This window comes from Nannospalax galili, unplaced genomic scaffold (assembly GCF_000622305.1).
Source record: "Nannospalax galili isolate Female #2095 unplaced genomic scaffold, S.galili_v1.0 scaffold115, whole genome shotgun sequence".
Taxonomy (NCBI): Eukaryota; Metazoa; Chordata; class Mammalia; order Rodentia; family Spalacidae; genus Nannospalax; species Nannospalax galili.
The window spans coordinates 5,415,317-5,436,149 of NW_008340588.1; the positions used below are offsets into that span (position 1 = coordinate 5,415,317).

General features: G+C 40.3%; 1 protein-coding gene across 1 annotated transcript; it reads left to right on the plus strand.

The window, feature by feature from the left end:
• The first annotated feature begins 2,793 nt into the window (after positions 1-2,793).
• Cavin2 (caveolae associated protein 2) lies at positions 2,794-16,770 on the plus strand. The gene is made up of 2 exons (XM_008835606.3): positions 2,794-3,592; positions 13,946-16,770. Exons 1-2 carry the CDS (start codon positions 3,110-3,112, stop codon positions 14,711-14,713), a joined length of 1,251 nt encoding a protein of 416 aa, XP_008833828.1. The 5' UTR covers positions 2,794-3,109; the 3' UTR covers positions 14,714-16,770.
• Positions 16,771-20,833: the final 4,063 nt, after the last annotated feature.

Below are 20,833 nucleotides of genomic sequence, written 5' to 3' on the forward strand. Positions count from 1 at the left end.
ATACCTATAATTGTGGCAATTAGGAGGCTGAGGCAGGAGGATTGCCATGAGTTTGAAACTATCTTGGGCTGCAGCAGGAAACCCTGTCTCAAAGAAACAAACCCACCCACATATAAACCTCTTTAACAAGGAACCTCTGTGCTTTCCTACCTTCCATCCCATCCCTGTAATGTCTCTATTCATTCAGCTGATTATACAATATCTAACAATGCAATGCAAAATTGGCGCAAATCAATGCAAAATCAGGGTGAAGTGATTATAATGTGAAATTGCAAATCTTTTAAAATAGGAAATCATGGAGTTGATGAAGGTAATGTTAGCAGAGCCCTTGAATCATGGGCAGCTCCTCTGACAAATGAGAATCTGCAGCTGGAATAGTTAACATTGGGAAGAAGAAATCCACATGAATGATAGCACAATGAGTGCTTCAAAAGGGAATGATTTGAATGTCAAAATTTAAGAGAGGCTCTTGGGAAATTGATGAAGCCCTCCAATATTTTTGAAATAATGACACTCTATGATTTGCCCACAAAAGTCAAATGTAAAAGGACATGATATCTTGATACCATATAATTTTGTTAGAAAATTAGGCTTCTGAAAATCAACACCAGATTCGTCTTTTGTTCTAATATTTAACACATTATTGTCCAGCTAAAAATTATTAACTACAAGGTAAATTCATTTTGTAATTTTTTCAATTTTTTAAAAGGTAAAATCCCCCCAAGACCAACACAAACTCCAACAAACAAAAACCCAGCATAGAACTGTGGAAATGGGCAGCAGGCCCCAATCTTAGCCAAAGAACTATTGGGCAGCTGATTACTGTCAGATGAGGAAGAGCCGATCTTTAAGGGAGTGACTTTACATAGGCTGACTAGACCCCAGTGGATGAACGTGCACTGAGCGACATCTGGGGACACTCAACTTGACTGGATAAACTTTAATGTAAATGACAGAATGCATGAAATCCAGTTGGGGGGCAGGGAGGTTATGGGAAGGTGCCTGTGGGAAAGGGGGTATAAAGATTATTGGGATGTTTTATTTGAATATACAAAAATTCAAAAAGAGCCAGGTGTGGTGGCACATGCCTTTAATCCCAGCACTCAGGAGGCAGAGGCAGGCTCATCTCTGTGAGTTCAAGGCCAGCCTGTTCTACATAGTGTGTTCCAAGACAGCTGGGGCTACAGACAGACCCTGCCTCAAAAAGACAAAAAAAAAAAAAAAACAGAAAATCCCAACCAAATCTTCTTTTTGATTCTCATAATCCCTTTTTCTAAAAGTTCCAGTTTAAGTGAGTTTGGTGGGGGCTGCTAATTATCTGAGGAAACTGGGGGCCTCAATGTCTTTAATTCATCTTCACAATGAGCATATCTGCTCACTGAGGGCAGGGGTCCTGGCTCAGGCTTCGTGAGTAACTCTCAAATACTGTGTACAGCAGAAGATAAGAAAATCAATGAATATGATGTCAAAAAACCTATTGTTTGTTTGGTATATGCAGATTATTGCCATTAAGAATAGCATTATTACAGGGGCTAGATAGATGGCTCAGTGGTTAAGAGCACTGGCTGCTCTTGCAGAGGACCCACGTTCAGTTCCCAGCACCTACATAGCAAGTAACAACCATCAGTAACTCCAGTTCCAGGGGATCCAACACCCTCTCTGACCTCTGAGGGTACTGTTTACACAGGTGCACTTACATACATGCAGGCAAAACACTCATTTACATAAGATAAAATTAAAAAACAAAAAGAACAGCCTTATCCCATGATCAGTCTACCCACGATGAGCTGACATTTGTTCTCATAATTGCTCATAGCAAGCCTGTTACAAACTTCCTGCCAAACACACTTTCAAAATCTGAATATATTTAAAACCAATTCGAGCATGTAAAGTCATTTTAGGAAGTCCTGCATCCCAAGGACCAGACTGAGGAGAGCCACATCTGAGATCAGGTGTACCACTTCACTAAGCAGGAATTTGGAAATGTCAAGAATCAGAAGCACTCCAACTCAACCTGGCTGGCAGTCACACTTCCAGAGCCTAGTCAATAAATGCCTTGCAGGAAAGGGGATTTGAGAAATGCTCAGCATAAATTCAAAATTAGTTGAGACAAATCAGTACTTTATCGTCTTAAAGAGACACTTGGAGATGTTCTTTTTTTCAATCTTTTCAAAAATAAAACACTATGTTTAAAAAAAAAAAAAAAAATGAGTCTTCTTGGCCAGTTCCAGGCCAGCTGTGGCTACAGGGAGACCCTGTCTCAAACACAAACAAACAAGACATTCACTCTAACGTTATCCACCTCTTATGTTCTTACATAAGAGTCCACAGTATGTAACAGATGTAACAGCACTTGCTTTAACATCCCTGAAGTCCAAGCTTTTTCAAGTTGGATTACATCCCTGATTGCAAGAATAGAAAGAACTGTGCTGTTTTCCTTATCAGTATCAGCTTTATTTCCACTCCTTTGCAAATGAGAAACTAACAACACAAACTTCACCACACAGACTCTCAATTCCACCCCTCCCAGGATGACACCCAGTGTTCTGCAACCTATCAGTCAGCTCTGGGGCAAATGCAAACAATACTTTCCGTTACAATAACTTGTATCCAGGAAAAAAAAAAAAAAAAAAAAAAAAAAAAAAAGCTCTGTAGCATAGCAGCCAGAGAAAAGTTTACTAGCTCTAGCCAATCAGAGCCTGTGGAGTTCGGCCAAGTTAACATGTTTTCCTCCGCCTCTAAATGAAGTCATGACTGAAATATGGCATTGAACTTGTTTTAAGAAGGGGAAAGGGGAGTAGGAAAGAAAAGCTGAACCTGCAGCAAAGAGCTGGGGGTTGTGGAGAACGTGGTTAGGAAGGGCAAGCATGTCTCTGAAGCCTGAGTGGTTCTCAGTTCTGTAGCCTTCGCCTCCCACTGGGTGGAGTAAGACCTTTAAGAGCAGCTGGAATGCAGTTCCCTGATCAGCTTAGCCAGTTGTACAGTCTCAACCTCTGCTAGTCCTAGAGAGCAGGGCCCAGGGCTCAGACCAGCAGACCTCCCTCTGCACCTTCACCCCTTCTTTCCTGAGCAAGAAGCTTCCAGAGAAGTAGGTTCCCACTGTCCAGCCATGGGAGAGGACGCTGTACAAGCAGAAAAGTTCCAGCACCCGAGTGCTGACATGCGCCAGGAGAAGCCATCCAGCCCCAGCCCGATGCCCTCCTCCACACCAAGCCCCAGCCTGAACCTGGGGTCCACAGACGAGGCCATCCGGGACAACTCGCAGGTGAATGCGGTCACTGTGCACACGCTCCTGGACAAGTTAGTGAACATGCTGGACGCTGTGAGGGAGAACCAGCACAATATGGAGCAGAGGCAAATCAGCCTAGAGGGTTCGGTGAAGGGCATCCAGAACGACCTCACCAAGCTCTCCAAGTATCAGGCGTCCACTAGCAGCACTGTGAGCAAGCTGTTGGAGAAGTCTCGCAAGGTCAGCGCCCACACGCGCGCTGTCAGGGAGCGCATGGAGAAACAGTGTGCACAAGTGAAGAGGCTGGAGAACAACCACGCCCAGCTCCTCCGACGCAATCATTTCAAAGTGCTCATCTTCCAGGTCAGTGTCCCTACTGCCTACCTACAGACCAGCCGGGACCCCTCCACAGGCATGATCTCAGTCACCCTGGGTCTCAGGTCATCCTCACATCTATGCTGTCAGGGATCATGCACACACAAGGCATTATCTCATGCCTCCCTGTGGCAGGCAAAAGTGAAATGTGCGCCCAGGGGTGGAAATTTCCCAGGTCCTTCATCCTAAACCCAAAGCAGATGCCCACAGGTTTAGCAGGCTGGGGACATCAGGGACAGGTTGAGAAGCTGCTGCAAAGGTGTATGCACCCACCATAGTCAAATTCATTTGTCTCTTTGCATTAGGAACTTGAGGCTGTGGCTGCAGCTGTTAGCTGACAGGGTAAATTAATTCAGTGGCTATTTATTAACTCTTGGTGGAAACAAGGTAACTATATGAGGGATTTGGTTTCTTTTGCTTTAACCAAGAAGCAACACACATAACCATTAATCTATCCATTTTCCTAAAGGCTGCCAGTGTTTTTGGAAACCAACCAAACGGAGAGTTGAACTGGCCTGTTAAGATATTTTTGTCAAAGCAATCTTGAGTTCTTTTCAAGCAAATGATGTGGTAAAAGAGCAGAGTATAACTACAAACATACTGCTGGTTAAAAGGAGTGTTATCAGTGATGGTCACAAAGACTAGTCTTGAATATTTTCTCCTTCGAATGGTTGCCTTAGAATAAAAGGGCCACTTAATTTTTTTTAATACATCAATGATGCAATTACTGTAGCAAAGGCTATTTGGGGACAGGGAGATTGTGAGGGGCTGTTGTTTGGCCAAGTGGTGGGCATTTGTGAATCCAAGAGCCACCCTGCCTAATTCTGGAAGTCCTTCCATGGTTGGCACTGGGCCAGCCCAGCCCCCAGGAAGTATTGCCATCCGGCCTCAAGGCTGTCTCCTTGTGACCATGTGAATAGGAATGGATTTCAAAGTCATGGAGGGGAGAGACTATGACCAACAGTTGGATTGTGAAAGGCTTACAGGGAAAGCCTTCATCTCCCAAGAGAGATTTAGAAACTGGGAATTAAACTGAGGGAGCCTTTTTTTCCTAATGAATCTACTCTGCCAAGTCAGAACATGTCTGCCCATCCCCATAAAAGGAGAGATTCTTTGCTTTTTTTTTTTTGGTTCTCCCCAAATTGCACTTGAGTATTATGAAGGTTTGAGCAGCTGATACCTCCTGTACCTTGCAGGTTTTTGCATTCAGGAAACTTTTTGACTTTTAATGCAAATGCAATAGTTTTCCATGAACCAGGTAAACTGCAAAGAGATATGGTCAGCCATCTGAGATTCTTTATTACCCTTCGAGATGTCAGGGACCTCAGCTCTTAAGGCATTTCTAAATTAAATAATGATCTCCAAACAAAGCCAAACATGTATAGACCTGTTTAAATCCGAGTTGCCAAAGGGAACTTCCCCCTGGTATAAATCAGAGACTATCTCTTAGATTATCCTTAAGGGCAATCCTTAGGGAGAAGAAGAAAGTATTTATCTGGTAAAGGAAAATCAGAAATTTTAGGGTTTTGTTTTATCTATAATGTTCCACAGGTATTAGGGGAAGGGGTGAGGGGAATAAGTAACTATAAATTCAAGAGAACTGTGAATCTGACAATTTAAAAAATTGTTGGGGAATCTAAAGGCACATGCTGTTGATGAGGGCCTGGCATGGTCACCTGTTTTGTCACATTGGATTGACAGGTGTGAAATTGCAGCCAGTAATGGTAAGAATTCTCCACATAGTGAGAAAAAGCTAAAAGAGGGGTGTTCAATACCAGAGTGGAAGCTAAGGGAATCTCAGGCAAGTGTCCAGAATCCATTCTGGTCCCTCAGCAAGCACCCCCAGACACGTGTAGAGAGCAGTTTAGACGGCAGGGAACTTCAAGCAAGTGACTAAATCTTGATCTTTCTTTACCCATAGGAGTCCCTATTAACTAAAGAGAATTAAAATTCCAACTCTGAAGGTACCGTATAATGGTTATTTGACAAACAAAATGTAAATGCAGTTGTCATTGAAAATGTTGCTCTGTTTCTCATTCTTTCTTAAAGCAGGAATTTCAATAGGGTGACAATTATGCTAAGGGCTAAAACAATAACTTAAAGAGACAGTGGCTCAGATCTGAATTTGATGACTTGCCAACTATATTGCTCTTGAACACATCTCCAAATCTGTTTACCTTTATATACACTAAAGACCTTAATAAGATTTTTTAAAAGCATTTAAGCTCTCAATGAGTGCAGTAGACACTGCTAAGAATTGTTCTGTCCACTTTCTAGTTATTCCCCGGTTTACAGATGAAGATGCTGTGATTCAGGTGTGCTGTGTTTTGTCTGAAGTTGTTTTTTGCACAAGTGGCAAAGCTGAAAATCAAATCCATGATTAATTGGTCCCAGAATATGCTCTCTCAAACACTAATGCTTCCTGGCTCATATCTAGCTCACAATGAGGAGTAAAGGAAATAACATATTTAAAATGACTCACACAGACTGGCATGGTAGAAGTTCTCACTGAGTGGATGCTGTGATGGAGTGAAGCTGAGGCACAGTGCTGAGACAGAATGCTATACTTTGACTTGGTTAGAAAAGTGGCTCTTGAGCCAAAAGTGACCCCATCCTTCTGATGATCTTGAAATAGCTTTGCTTATGCCTTTTTAGTTGAGATTTACTAACACAAACACTCACCTGCACATATATTATATACCTACCATCATGTCAAAATCAGCATTGAAAGCAAAGGACTCTGCCTAAAAGACCTCTTCTAAATAGAGCCTTCTGGTAGCAACATACACTTCACAATGTGGCAGAAGGAGCCTGTCTTAGACCTACAGGGAATGTGGAGGTCAAATAGTGGACCAGATGACACTTTGTGTCTTAAATATTTTGTCATTTTCAGTACACTTGAAGGCCATGATAGAATTCCCCTTACTAAACCATTAATTTTCTGGTTTAAGGCAAAAGTTGTTTGAAAATAAGAGGAGAGTTGGAAAAGAAAATCTGTCCCTTAACTTGAGCATGTTTGGCATTGTAACACTGAGAAGATTTATGTCTATAGTTTGTGAAATCCTGTCATGTGAACCCAAATATAACTCTGAGTGTCTGTATGTATATGTAGGTGTGTGTGTGTGTGTGTGTGTGTGTATGTGTGGGTATGTTTGTATATGTGACTGGGTGTGTGAATTCATGTGTGTGCATATATATGTGCTATATGTGTATGAGTGAGGCAGCTTGTGTGTGTGTGTGTGTGTGTGTGTGTGTGTTGATCAATTTATAATATACTCATACACTTGGACTTTCCATTCCTTTGTTTTTAATCTACTCAACTTAAAACAGGTCATTTATTTCTTAAAATCTTTGTTGAACTTTACATTGTTATAGCTGTTAAATACCTAATTCCTTAGTCATTAATTCATACTATAACCATTACTATCTAAAGACTGGAGAAATACTCAGCCTTCATGAACACTAAGATGAACTAGGAAATCCTGGTTAAATTCAACAATTTTTCTTAAGTTTTCTGCAACAGTTTAATATAATATTTGAATTTAAAATACCAAAACAAGATCCAACACAAATAAAATAAGGCTTTTAGATGCTGTTGATCAAAAATGTAATCCCAGCATTCAGGAGGCAGAGGCAGGTGGAACTCTGTAAGATCAGGCCAGCTGATCTATACAGCTAATTCCAAGGTCAGCTAGGGCTACAGGGATACTCTATCTCAAAAAAAAAAAAAAAAAAAAAAAAAACAACAAAAGTCTAATACTAAAGGAACCCAACATTAATACTCTGCCCGTAAGCATGGCTATCCTTTACTAAAAATAGAATTTGTAACCGCATTAAAAGGAACTTTTCTCTGCGGTCTGAGAGGCTAGAACTTCACAGTTACTGACCCTGAGGGTGTGGTGTCCACTTAAGTCCTCTTAAGGCTCTAGTAATGATTATTTGAAAAAGCAGTCTGGGAATAATTTCAAGTGCAGAGAACAAAATGAGAGTACTCATGGACAGCTTACACTTTCATCCACATAAAATTGTGAAATTGAGTGAAAAAACTAAAAGATTAGCTATTTGCCATGGATATATTTCTGGAGAAACTGAGTCTATAAATGTGCTTAAATATCCATTGTTTGGGTTCTTTCCATGAGATAAGAGTTTTAGAAACACATTAAAAGTATAATATCTTAAGACAATTTTAAAATTGATTGTTTTAAAGACAATATGTTATCTGAAGCCATTGCTCTAAAAGCTGTTAAAATTAGTACAGACTTGGAAGAGATGAGGATATGAATAATCAAAGATGTCTTTCTATGACAACTCTGCATGTTTATATCACATTAACGTTCCCTTAATGGGAGATTGGTTTAGTTGTATTACTCATCTAGTGTCCTTTTAGTTTATGAGGTAAACAAAATACTAGCTCTTATTGTTACGGTTTATACTTAGGAAGTCAGCACTGCCCCGGGCACTGTAAACAATTTTTGTTGAGATCTGTTTGAAATAAAAAAGTCATTACATTCTTTTATATAGAAAAAATAGACTCTATGTCATATGCAGGCCTTCAAAGCCTTTCTATTTTTTTAATGCTATTATCTGTTTGAATTGAATAAATAAAAAGTTCTTCGTTGTAACCATAGTCTTATAGTGCTGATTCTTATGTGGCACTAAATACATTTGATGTAAATGGGTATACCATTCTATTATTCCTATGAATGGTTAATTCTTTTTGTGGGGTATAGGTTTATATCATATAATCAAATATGTTCAATCTAGAAGATCCCTTAATAATCATTTAACTTTATTTTATATGAAAGAAGCAGAGGTCCTGAGAAAGAAAATGACTGACAAGGTTTCACTTTATTAATAATAGAAATTACAGAATGGAAATATAAAATGGGTAGACACAAATACTATAATCCCATTGTGGTAAAGTTCATGTTTACTAGGTTTTATATACCACCTTTTAAATAATTTAGTGTGATTTTTTTAATGTGTAAAAAAGAATACCTAACCAGTGTGATCTTTAAAAAAATGAACCCTTGATAACACTGAAAATATTGAAACTTTTCAATCCTCCAGGATGTGAAAGACTGCTCAGGGATTATAACAAATGCATTTTATTCTTATGACTTGCTGATTCCACTGACAGCTGCCCTGAGGGTGCAGTTCTAATCAATGGCTTTATCCACTTGGCAATGTGTATCAGAAACACAAATTGGAGAAAGCCATCAGTATGTGGAAGAGACTATAAATCAGAATGTCAGGTTGGCATAGTCTCACTTTAATAATTAGTATTTAGAGATTATGGGAGAAAATAGTCCATGGACACAAATTTATGGTCTTCATATCCCACCAGGATGCCACCAAATCCCTATAGGATCATGACATCCTTTGTTATTTTTCTCTAACAACAAGAAGTGAGTGACAGGAAAGCAAACTCCTGTCTTCTTTCTCCTCACTCAGGCTTTTAAATAACTTAAAGTTGATTTCCTTTTCTTTTAAAAAAAATCCTATTTTTTTATTTTAGTTTGTTTTATGTGTATATTGCCTGCATGCATGTAAGTGCACTCATGTCATGCAATGCCCATGGAGGTTAGAAGAGGGCATCGGATCCCCTGGCACTGGAGTTACAGATGGTTGTTAGCCCTCCATGTGGGTGTTAGGAATAGAACCTGAGTCCTCTGCAAGAGCAGCCAATGCTGTTAACTACTGAGCCATCACTCCATCCCTGATTTCCTTTTCTAGTGCTAGTCAAGGAGCCTTTTTTTACAGTTTGCATATCTATATATGTGCAAAGATTTGCTCCCATGAGCTTCAACCCAAGAAGTGTCCAGCATGTTGGCAGACTTCCCTGCACTGATATTTACATGCACGACTGGGACTATTGTTCACAAGAATCAATATAAATAGCAGATAAGCTGAAGTTCAAGGAAAAAATGCTACTTCTCAAGAGTTCATTTGGTTCTTTTTCTCCCTTATGCTACAAGCATATCTGTCATATATGTTTGACGTTCGCTACTTTAATATTCCCTTCCTTTGAAAACCTCCTACGGGTCCTTGAGAAAGGTCAGAACCAGGAACACCTACATCCATGGAGGCTGAGGACCTTTGCAAAAACTAAGGACAAATAACAAGCTGCTCCCATGGGCTTCTCCTAGGTAGAGCTGCCCAAGGAAACAACACGGCCCATGGGGATTCTCTGTGCCATTTTAAAGAGCCACAAACCCCAGGTAGACAAATGAGTAGCTAGCATTGGTAAGAAGTGAGAGAATTAAGGATGTGTACTTGAACTTCCCCTTTGGAGTTATAGCTGCAGCTTGAAGTCAAGGTATAGCTGGCAATCTTGGGATCTCTAAGAGAAAACAGGTCAAAACAAGCTGGAAGCTGAATACAGAATAACCTCCTCATACATACATATTTGAGGTATCAAGTGTTTCCATTAGGTGTACAAGGGGGATACCCACAAATCCATGTGTTTTGATAAGACTGAACACCCCAGAGAGAGGGTAGTTACAAAGGATCTAATATCTGAATTCACATTGAATTTCTACCACTGTAACCATTGAACACTATGCATATGCCTTGTAAAAGATAGTGACTTTGAAAAGTATTGGTATTTTTCTGATTCTAAACAAGCGTTTTGGAAAAAATAACCATTCTATGTTCTTGGAATTTCACTATAAATTCCTGCATGAAAGGAAAGAGGTTACCTTCAGTGTATATCCCGTAAGAAGCTTCAAAATACATACTGCTGGGCACTGCAGCAATGGCTCAATGGTTAAGAGCACTGGCTGCTCTTGCACAGGATCCAGGTTAAGTTCCCAGCACCCACATGGTGGCTAACATCTGTAACTCCAGTTCCAGGGGATCTGATGCCCATTTCTGGCTTCCATAGGCATTGCATGACATGGGTACACTTACATACATGCAGGCAAAACACTCATACACATAAAATAAAAAATAAATAAACAAAAATACACACTGTCCAGTCAACAGAACATAAACCACTACCCAAGTGACTGAAATAAAGCAGAGTCATGGCAGCTATAGCCAAGAAGACAGCTCTCAGTTCAGTTGCATACAGACATATCCAAGTCATTCTAGATGATCCCTGCTTGTGCTGGAATAATTTCCACAGCTGGCATCAAAGAACTCTCAAGTGAATTTCCCCAGCATGCTATTGAAGAACTCAACTGGGGTTGCACCTTCCCTCAGCACCCTTACCCCACCTACATGCAGCCTGTATCTACCACAGATATTCGGATTCCGATTCTAATATGATTTCCTCAAACCTATCCTCAACGAATTCATGACAAGAGAGACAAAAGCATCTTGGACTCAATAGGAACCACAATTCAGTAATAATAAAATTTACATTTAAGGAAAACTGAAATTTAATTATTTTAGAAGTACACCTAATATACCTAGCATTTTTTAGGCTTGAAGAAAGGGAAGTTATCCAATTTACAACTTTCAATTACCCTGAGAGATTGTACTACATAAAATGTACCTCAAGGCTTTTTTTTAAAAAAAAAAAATGTGTATACGTGTATTGCCTGCATGTAGGTCAGTGCACCCATGTCGTGCAATGCCCACGGAGGTCAGAAGAGGCTGTCGGATCCCCTGGAACTGGAGTTACAGACAGTTGTTAGCTGCCATGTGGGTGTTGGGATTCAAACCCGGGTGTTCTGCAAGAACAACCAGTGCTCTTAACCGCTGAGCCATCTCTCCAGCTCCATAAGGCTTATTTTTTACAGTTATCTACCTGAATTTCTACTTTCCTCACTGAGGACTTTTAACAACATTTCACTGAACTCTTGGTTTCACACTTTCCTACAAGCAACAACTGCCAAACCTCCCCAACCCTCTTTTCAAACCCCAAGAGAAATTTTGCTTCAGGACTAGCTGAAGCAAAATTTTTTAGCATCAAAGCCCTAGCTACTTCTATAAGTCTACCCCTTTCTGTAAGAGTCATCCACTGAGAACAAAATCTTTTCTTCAAACGGGAGACTAAGATTCCCCTCAGGACTTGCTTTCTCCTGGTTTCCCCAGTACCACCAGTATTCAGCAAATTTCCTTCTAGACACACAACTGAGTAAACCTATTCTCTTGTAGTTGTCAAGCCTGCCCAATCTAGGGGCAATCTACATTCCAACTACCTTCAGTACCTTCTTAGAAAGCTACCCGGCCCAATGTACTCATTTAACAAGAAACAAAATCCTTCTAGGAAACATAGTCCAGTGGAACTGAAACAAGCTGCTCTCTTCAAAAATCCATGTAAAAAATAACCCTTGAAAACTACCAACTGCCAATAGCTCCTCAGTAAAGGGGGATGGGGGGTGATAAGAGATTATCTAACCCATCTACGCAGGAATTTTAGCTGGCTTGCTCTTGTGCAGGTAACCCAACTACTGTGAGTTCATGAGTACAATAGCCATGTCATGCCCAGAAGACAGCATTTCACAGCACTCCTCCCCATCCTCCAGCTCTTACATTCTTTCTACCTCCTTTTCTGCAATGCCCTATGGTCCTTGACAAGGAAAAGGGAGGTTTTTAGAAATGTCTTGTTTAGGTCTAAGCACTTAGTCTCATTTTCAGCACTTTAAGCAGTTATGCATCTCTCTGTTGACTGCTGCCCACTACAAAAAGAAACTTCTTAGACCAAGGTGAAGAGCAGCCTAGGTCTATGGGTATATTTGGAACACACTCTGACAACATGACCATTTAGCAAAATGACAATAGCAGACTCTAGAGCCCATGACCTCTCCTAGCCATGGGCTTTTGACCAGAATTACAATACCAGGCATGAAATCCCCCCCTGCGGAATTAGTTACCCCATAACAATTGTGCCACTACTGCACTGATGGGCATGTCTTACCTAGCAGGTTAGTATTACATCATACAGGGTCCAGTGCGGAGTAAAGACCACTGATGTTTTTCCCCCTAGCAGCCTGCATGCTGCGTAGGCTATGCAGGCTATGAAAGTTATCCAGAAGAGAGGACAACAGACTTTTAAATCTACAGAATTCAGCTATTTTCAACCTCAAAGTGTTCTGGGCAGACTGAAATACAGTCAGGATCAGCTGGAGGCTCTAGGAGCAGCACAGGTAGAAAGGAGTCTGGAGCCTTGCTTCCTCTTACATTCTTGTGGAACCCCTCGTGGCTCTGGGAGTACGTTTTGAATGCTATTAATCTAGGTCAAATCCTCTGGTTCATATTTGGAAGGAATGGAGACCCAAAGAGATTAAGTTATTTGCTGAAGCTGCACATCTATTTAGCAGTACAGGAAAGACAGACTCAGGCCTCCCACCACACAATCAGTTCTGTGCTATTGTTTTCAATGAAAACGTGAGACAGCTTTGATAATGGGCTTTCGTTTACCCCCCCCAAAAAAAATCAAGAGTGTTTTTAAGCTATGAGGCCCGTTTGTCTAGATTCAAATCTCCCTGTAAGCAACCTTGCGCTTTGGAGGCAAATTCTTTGACTCTGCTCCCTGAGACCCCATGGGGTGCCACCTTTGGATGTGTGAGAGGTTGGAGGAGAGATGTGCTGGGAATAGAGAAGGGAGGCAGGTTCTGGAGCTGCTTCTCTCCTCTTAGCTGGAGGTGGGGCCAAAGTATTATTCCCCAAAGAAGCTATTTAATAATAGAGGCTGGATCTGCTCTGCCAGCCTACATATTTTCCCCTGCATCTCACACTGTTAAACTCCCACAAAGCACATCCTGAGCCACAAGGCTTCATAAGCAATCCCTGGGAAGGCTAACCCTTGCTTGTTTCACTCAAAACTGATGCCATCAGCAAAATACCAGTGTGCTTTTGAGCTGACACTATGGTTGATCAAGCCTTCCCCTCTGTTGTCCAGTTGGGAAGAAGGAGGGAACTTAATCGATGTTTCCATGGTGCTCTGCACTTCAGGACTCCGCAGTCCACTCCTTTGCCCCATTTTTTTTCTTCCAACTTGAACTTCTGGCAGTTTTGCAGTGGGATTTTGGCAGAAGGGGAGGGTAGGAGAGACAGGCCTCTGAGTTCACAGTGCAGTAACTTACTTTAGCTCCTTTATCTAAGTAGCTTCCTGGTCTATCTGAGTCATGGTCACTTCCCCCTGCCTGTCACTGATAGTGCCCTTGCCAGCTACCCTCATGGTGTTCCCATCAGCAGGCCTTGGCCTTATCCAGTCTAAGAGGAATAAACTGAACCAAATTAGAACCTATGCTTCCTATTCGAGAAAACCGAAGCCACATTTTGTTTCTATCATTACCATTCCCCAAAGCACAGACACAAATTGCAGCAGTTCAAGACTATTTGTGAAATATGCTGTTATCATAAAACCCACAATGTCCATCTTTTCAGGAAGAAAATGAGATCCCTGCCAGTGTGTTTGTGAAAGAGCCGGTTTCCAGCCCCGGGGAAGGGAAAGAGGAGCTTGCCGATGAGAACAAGTCCCTGGACGAAACACTACACACTGTGGACCTCTCTTCGGAGGACGAATTGCCTGGTGATGAGGTAGCCCCAGAAGATAGTGCAGAAGAGAAGATGGAAGAAAGCAGGGCAGAGAAAATAAAGAGATCCAGCCTCAAGAAAGTGGATAGCCTCAAGAAAGCATTTTCTCGCCAGAACATTGAGAAAAAGATGAACAAGCTGGGGACAAAGATCGTATCTGTTGAGAGGAGAGAAAAGATTAAGAAATCGCTCACATCCAATCAGAAAACATCATCAGGGAAAAGCTCCCCCTTCAAGGTTTCTCCCCTCACTTTTGGTCGGAAGAAAGTCCGAGAGGGAGAAAGCCCTGTGGAAAACGAGACCAAGTCAGAAGACCAGATGCCGAATGACCACGAGGAGAGTTCCTTCGCAGAGGGTCTTTCTGAGGCATCACTCCCCAGCGGCCTGGCAGAGGCCAGCACAGAAGATGCTGAGAACGCCTTGGGAGGGAGCAACTCTGGCATGAACAGCAACGTCGACCTGACCATCGTGGAGGATGAAGAGGAGGAATCGGTGGCGCTGGAGCAAGCACAGCATGTGAGCTATGAGGGTGGTTACATGCTCAACTCCCAAGACATGGAACGGTCCAGTGAAGAACCAGTGCAGCCCGCTGTGCTCCACGTGGACCAGACCGCTTGAGCACACCGCCAGAGTGCTGGACCAGCCATAGAACCCCACGTTGAGGAACCTGCGTCCTGGACACCACCTCGGGGCCTCTCCAGTTCTGCCCACTCCCCACTGTGACTGTCCAGGCAGTCATCACTGGTCACACAGTAGCCTCAGACATACATGAGATCGAAGAAGCAACCTGCCAGGGATGCCATGTTTAATTGGCTCTTAATTCTCTTTCTGTAGAATTTTTCTAAGATTGTCAGAGGAAGAAACAAATTAGCTGAAAAACATTGGTCCATTTGGTTTAGTCAGAAAAACTAGAGGATACTGAAGAAATTAGTCAAGCAGTGTGATTTAGGTTTGGTTATTCTACCAGCTTGCTGGATAGTGTATCAGTAATATAGCGGTTTTACAGTAATCTTGTGAATGATTATTCTTCAAGTGTGTGATACAGAATATATATATATATATATATATATATGTGTGTGTGTGTGTGTATGTGTAAGGTAAAGACATAACTACGTATTTTAAGAAGAAAACATTGACAACAGGTAGAAGAGAATGTTAAGTTGGTTATTCACTTAGTAGAAACCATTTTTATTCCAAGTTGGGGGTGGGTGATTGAAAGGCTACTGTAGCTAATAGCATGAATGCTATTAGCATAGAAAATTAAAGTGATAATGTTAGAAAATGAAAGAAACGGGAAACAGAGATGCCAAAGAGAAGGAAGACAAAGAGAAGAAAGTATCTGCTTAAAAGTGAAACCTTCACATTATTAATCTTGCCTATCGCACTCTTTAAATAGCAAGACTAAAGACGTTCACACATCCTGCACGCCTAGGCTTTATCTTCACAATATTTTCATAGTCTAAATTTCCAAATAATATAGCCACCATATTGTATTAAAGCTTTTTTTTCTTAATAAAAGCAGGACACATTTTTCTGTGAAGAAGTTCAGAAGGATATTGCCTCTTTAACAGTAGAATAAATGTAAGTCTGACTGGAAGGTCAATCATACTATTCTTTAATACAATTTGAAATAACCTTTACACTCCAAATACGATGTAGGTTTATAAGGTGTTCAAATTTACATGTTTAGGAAGGGTAGGATGATTTTTTTTCCTTTTTGTACATAATGGTAATTTCAGATCATATTTTATTTATACATTAATTTCACAGAATAATAATGTGTTTTTTAACTTCTTAAAGCATGCTAGTATTTTATATTGTGTATATATTCACTCAGATGGCAAATTTTACTGCTGCCTAACACACTAAAAAAATTTGCTTTATTTTTCATTACAAGATGCTAATGTTTTGTTAAATTGTACTTTAAAGATAGTGGACCCAGGGCTCAAATTCTCTTTTCGTATGCACCACTATTAGTAATCTTCAAAACAGAAATAATCCAAGACAGCATTAACCAACTGTGTTCTCTGTCTTTAAGTAAAGGGATTAAACTAACAAGCGGATTGATGGCATGGCCTATTCAGCTATGTCCTTATTTTGCAATAAATGTAACCCCAAATACTGAATTGTTGAACTAACAACATCTGTGTTAAAGAAGATTAAATAAACCAAAAGATGATAAGAATATAACAGTGTCAGTTTGTTTGGTAGAACAATTTTACAAGCAGAAGGAATTGATTTTTAAATGTTCCTCCAAATGCAGTGGTAATGTTGACTGTTTCAGTCTTGATTTCTCCTATTAACTCTGCTTTCTTTTTACCCAAGACTCATTTAGTAATCCAACTCTCATTCTTCAAGTTTAACTTTCTTGACATCACCTTGCCAGCTCTGGATAGCATCTGAATTATTGCAACAGCTTGATGAATTTGATAGTTCCACCTGTGTTTGATTGTACCAGATCTTATAACACCTTCAATAGTCTTGCAAGCATGAATCTATTGAACTATATATTCAGATTATTTTCTCAGATACAGATTATTCAGATTATTTGTCTGCTGGAGTGCCATACACTATATAGATTTTTTTTCACCTTGAACCTGAAGCAAGCTTGGTGCACCTTTACCTTTCTGTCACTAAAGCATTCATGTATCCATGGGGCAATGTAATGGTTTTGCCTCTCTTTGCAAAAATAAAAACATTTTTCCCTTGCTGGGCATGGTGGCACATGCCTTTAATCCCAGCACTTGGGAGGCAGAGGCAGGTGAATTTCTGTGAGTTTGAGGCCAGCCTGGTCTATATGGTGAATTCCAGGCCAGCTGCAGTGACGGGGAGACTGTCTCAAAAAACAAACAACAACGACAACAACAACAAAACTTTCCCCATTTTTTCCCATTTATTCCTACACACTAGCTGCTTGTCAGCAGGAAACTACACACAAGCATCTTTTTAAGTTTTATTGACAATCACATTTATTCTTTGCTCCCCATTCAAAGCATTAAAATCCCAAACAATAAAACAGAGAATTAGGCCAGATAATTGTTGGGAAACACATACTGTAGGGACTAGAGAGAGCAGCAGTTGTAGAGAAGGAAGCTATTTGTTCTGTGTTATTGTTGAATTATTTGCATACTGGTGAGGCTGTGAAGTCCCAGAATTAGATACGTCTTCCTCCCACCCATCCAATAAACCACTTCTAACTTTATGTGCTGAGAGCTCAAGAACTCGATTAGCATTCTCCAAATATCAGTTACCCATTAATAAGGACTGATATCTGTATCTTAGAAACAATTCAGGAGTAAGAAAAATCCATTACGTGGATCACAAATTTCACAAAAATATAGCAAAAATGTCATTTGTACAAGATTTATTTCTTTTGACTACATATATATTTCAACAGAAATTTTTTTCCTCTTTCCACTTAGGAATCCAGTTTATGGATGAATTATCAGCTCCTGTTATACATAAAAGTAAAAACAGACTGATGTTAAAACCCAAGACTTTGCAATGCTTATTTTATGTTGCAAGCCTCTGCTTTTAGCAGTGTCCATCCAGAAGAATGAAGTTTGGGCTTCCTGTGATTCTGTACACTATCAGAAAACCAGAGGCTCTGTCACAGCTGAGCTGCCAGTGCTAAGTAAAGGTTATAATGAAAGTCATTTCCTACATTAAGACACTAATGCCTGAGCCCAGTTAATTCCTGCTCCAAAGTTTGTTTACTGCCCTACAGCCCAAATCTAAGTGATTTTATATTGGAGATTGGGAGTATGAAGAATGGAGGAACAGGCAGCAATCATTATTAACAGTTCCATAGCAACCACAAGTCTTTCCCTAAAACCCAAGACTCCGACAGTGGAAAACAAGTTGCCGATGAAATTGGCATTGCGACCTTTGTATTCTGCTTGATCCGGGTGTCCAGATAAAGAATTCTGCAGCCAGCAGCGCATTCCTAAAGGGAACTGGCAGAAAACTCGCACCATTAAAGATACTGTCTTGTTTTTTGTTTTAACCATTGCATTATCCTGCAGTATTTGAAACTCTAAAATTATTTTTAACTCTACATACAAACTGCCCCAATTAAGAAGTCACACCTTTAGCAAAACAGCTTGATGTTCATGTATTTATACATTTTCCACTGCAAAAATCAATTTGTTAAATATTTATAGAGCAAAGCAACCTTTACTCCTTTCCATTTGCTAAAATTCTTAGTGCTTAATGCAGTAAGACACAAGCATGAAGGAAAGGGACAGTAATTTCTATAGTTCCCTTAACTCAGAGCTGAATACTCTAATATATAGCAATTCTATGTATCTGGTCCAAGAACTATCTCGCTTTTTCAGAATCCTATTGGGAAGTTATTGGTTTTTCTTCCATTTTAATAGAGTAAGACCCCCAGCCTTTTGTAGTTAATTTACTCCAACTGGTAAGATGAAGGGGAGGAACTCCAGAGGCTTTAACTATTCATCATGTTCTAATTTAAATACATAGATACTGTCTCTCTCAGTGTCTGTGGAGATCAGTTTCAGACACTTCATCTTGTGGATACCAAAATACAAGAATGTTATAAAATGGCATAGTACTTGCATATAACTTATGTGTGTCCTCCCTTATACTTTACCTCTAGGTTATGATTACCTAATGCAATACACAAAGTTTTTAAATATTTATTTTTATTTACATGTATGTGTATGTGCCCACATGTGTTTATGTGTACCACATGTGTGCAGGTGCTCTCAAAGAACAAAGGACACAATGGAGGCCAGAAGGCATCAGATCCCCTGGAATTGGGAGTTACAGTGGTTGTAAGTTGTCTGATATGGTTGCTGGGAACAGGCCTGGGCCTCTGCAAAAAGAGTAAGCACTCTTAACTGCTGATTCATCTCTCCAGCCCTGAAAATGGACACAATTCATATAAATAATTATGTTTCATTGTTCATGAAATAAAGACAAGGGAAGAAAAAAGGTCTGAACATTTTAATACAGATGCATTTTTTCTGATCTTCTTCAGTCAGTGGTTGAACCCGTAGATGCAGAACCTTGGATACAGAAGGCTGAATACTTTTTGAGGGTTATAGTTATGTGACTTCCCCAAGTTCATATAACTAGTAAATAGTGCCAGTGCTCAATCGCATTCTGAAATCCATACTGCCAAAACAGACTCCTACTTATTAGATGACTCTGCTTGTTTATGTGTTGCTTTATAAGCTCTCAGATGGTATAACATTAACTTCATTTTATATCTCCTTATGCAGCATCACATATAGCTGCACTTCATAAATGATTTTGATGACTGTCATTCGAACATTCAAAAAAATATATAGTTCATGGTTTTTGTAGAGCCACAGAGGAAACTATTTTCAGGTTTGCTAAGGCCACCCAGGAGCTCCTTAGGTTCTCAGTATCATCCATTATCAGGGGCTGCAGGGTTCACTTTGGGGCAGGGTTTAATAAGAGCAAGCTGTCAACAGAGATAGATCTTGGAGGTTGCTCATTCAAAGATGGTTCATGAGGTCTGCCTCAAACTCTTTATGTTACAGGAATCACATCTCTCTGTCATTCGCAAGAAATTGCTATATTCTACTCAGACACCTCCTCTCATAGGCTGACAAAAAGATCAACTGTAAAATCAGCACAGGATAGGAAGGAGAGATGTGGAAGTCAGGTGAACCATGAGATTATGCAGCCCTCCTGATGAATATAATTTCGGTACAAACTTTAAGCCTTTTTCTTAAGAGAAACAGGAGCTAGGTCAGACAAATGCTTGAGCCTCCATCTCTACAGGCAAGAAATCAAAGAAACCCCTCTAGACCAGCCCTCATTCATCAAGATATATGCTGCAGGCAGCAACTCCTTCCAAAGACTCTGGCAGTGGTCACAAGCTTAAATGTCTGCAGGGCTCAGACAAGAGTAAAATGGCTTAAGCCACTGGTAGTAACTGTGGTGAATCTTTTACATGTGGGCTTTCTGATGGGGCAAGCTTACAGCCCATGAGCCAGGAGGCATGCCTTTTTCTCATTCTCACAAAGGGCAGGTATTATCTAGAAGCCACAGCAATACCCAACTCCAGTTGCCATGTGAGAAATCAAGTCCAGTGATACCAAAATATAGGCTTCTCTTAGAAAAAGTTCAAATTCAGATTTGCTTTTAACATGAAAATTCCCCTGGCTTTTAATTTTTGGCAAATAGTTCAAATCTTTTTTAAGTGATTGCTTATTGTGCAAGCCAAATATCAATATTTGCTGGCTGGATGTGGTTCAGGCACAGACCATCAGTCTGACTCTGGACTGCAATGGATGAAGGCCCCAGGGTTCTCCTTGTTCTCCCAGAGACCATAAACATCAGAACAGAAAGCTAGCAATAGCATCAGATTTGCCTTAAGAGAACAAAATCCTTAGGGAACATAAAATACAAAAATCTTCCTGACAGCGCTTATAAGAACTTTCCTTCTTGATGCTTACCAGATTTGTTCAAAGATTGCTGTTATTGCTACATAGATGGCGTGATAAGGAAGGAGCAACCAATCACAGAGAAAGACAACTATGCTCATTCATGAGAAGGCATCATTCCTTGTCACTAACATTACTAGTCATGTCTGGGTTACCCAAAGCACCCCGAGTGTCAAAGAAATTGGTAGTCTTGGTTCACTAAACATATGAAGTTTCTCTTCCAGTTCTGTGTCTCAGTTGAAAAAACACCTGTTTTTGTCAATAGCTTAGAGACTGTATAGATGACAAAAGTAAG

Excerpts from the sequence above, each read along its gene's own strand:
- Cavin2 (XM_008835606.3), top strand. The coding sequence starts at position 3,110 with ATGGGAGAGGACGCTGTACAAGCAGAAAAGTTCCAGCACCCGAGTGCT. Across the intron at positions 3,593-13,945 it reads TCAAAGTGCTCATCTTCCAG|GAAGAAAATGAGATCCCTGC; the intron begins GTCAGTGTCCCT and ends CCATCTTTTCAG.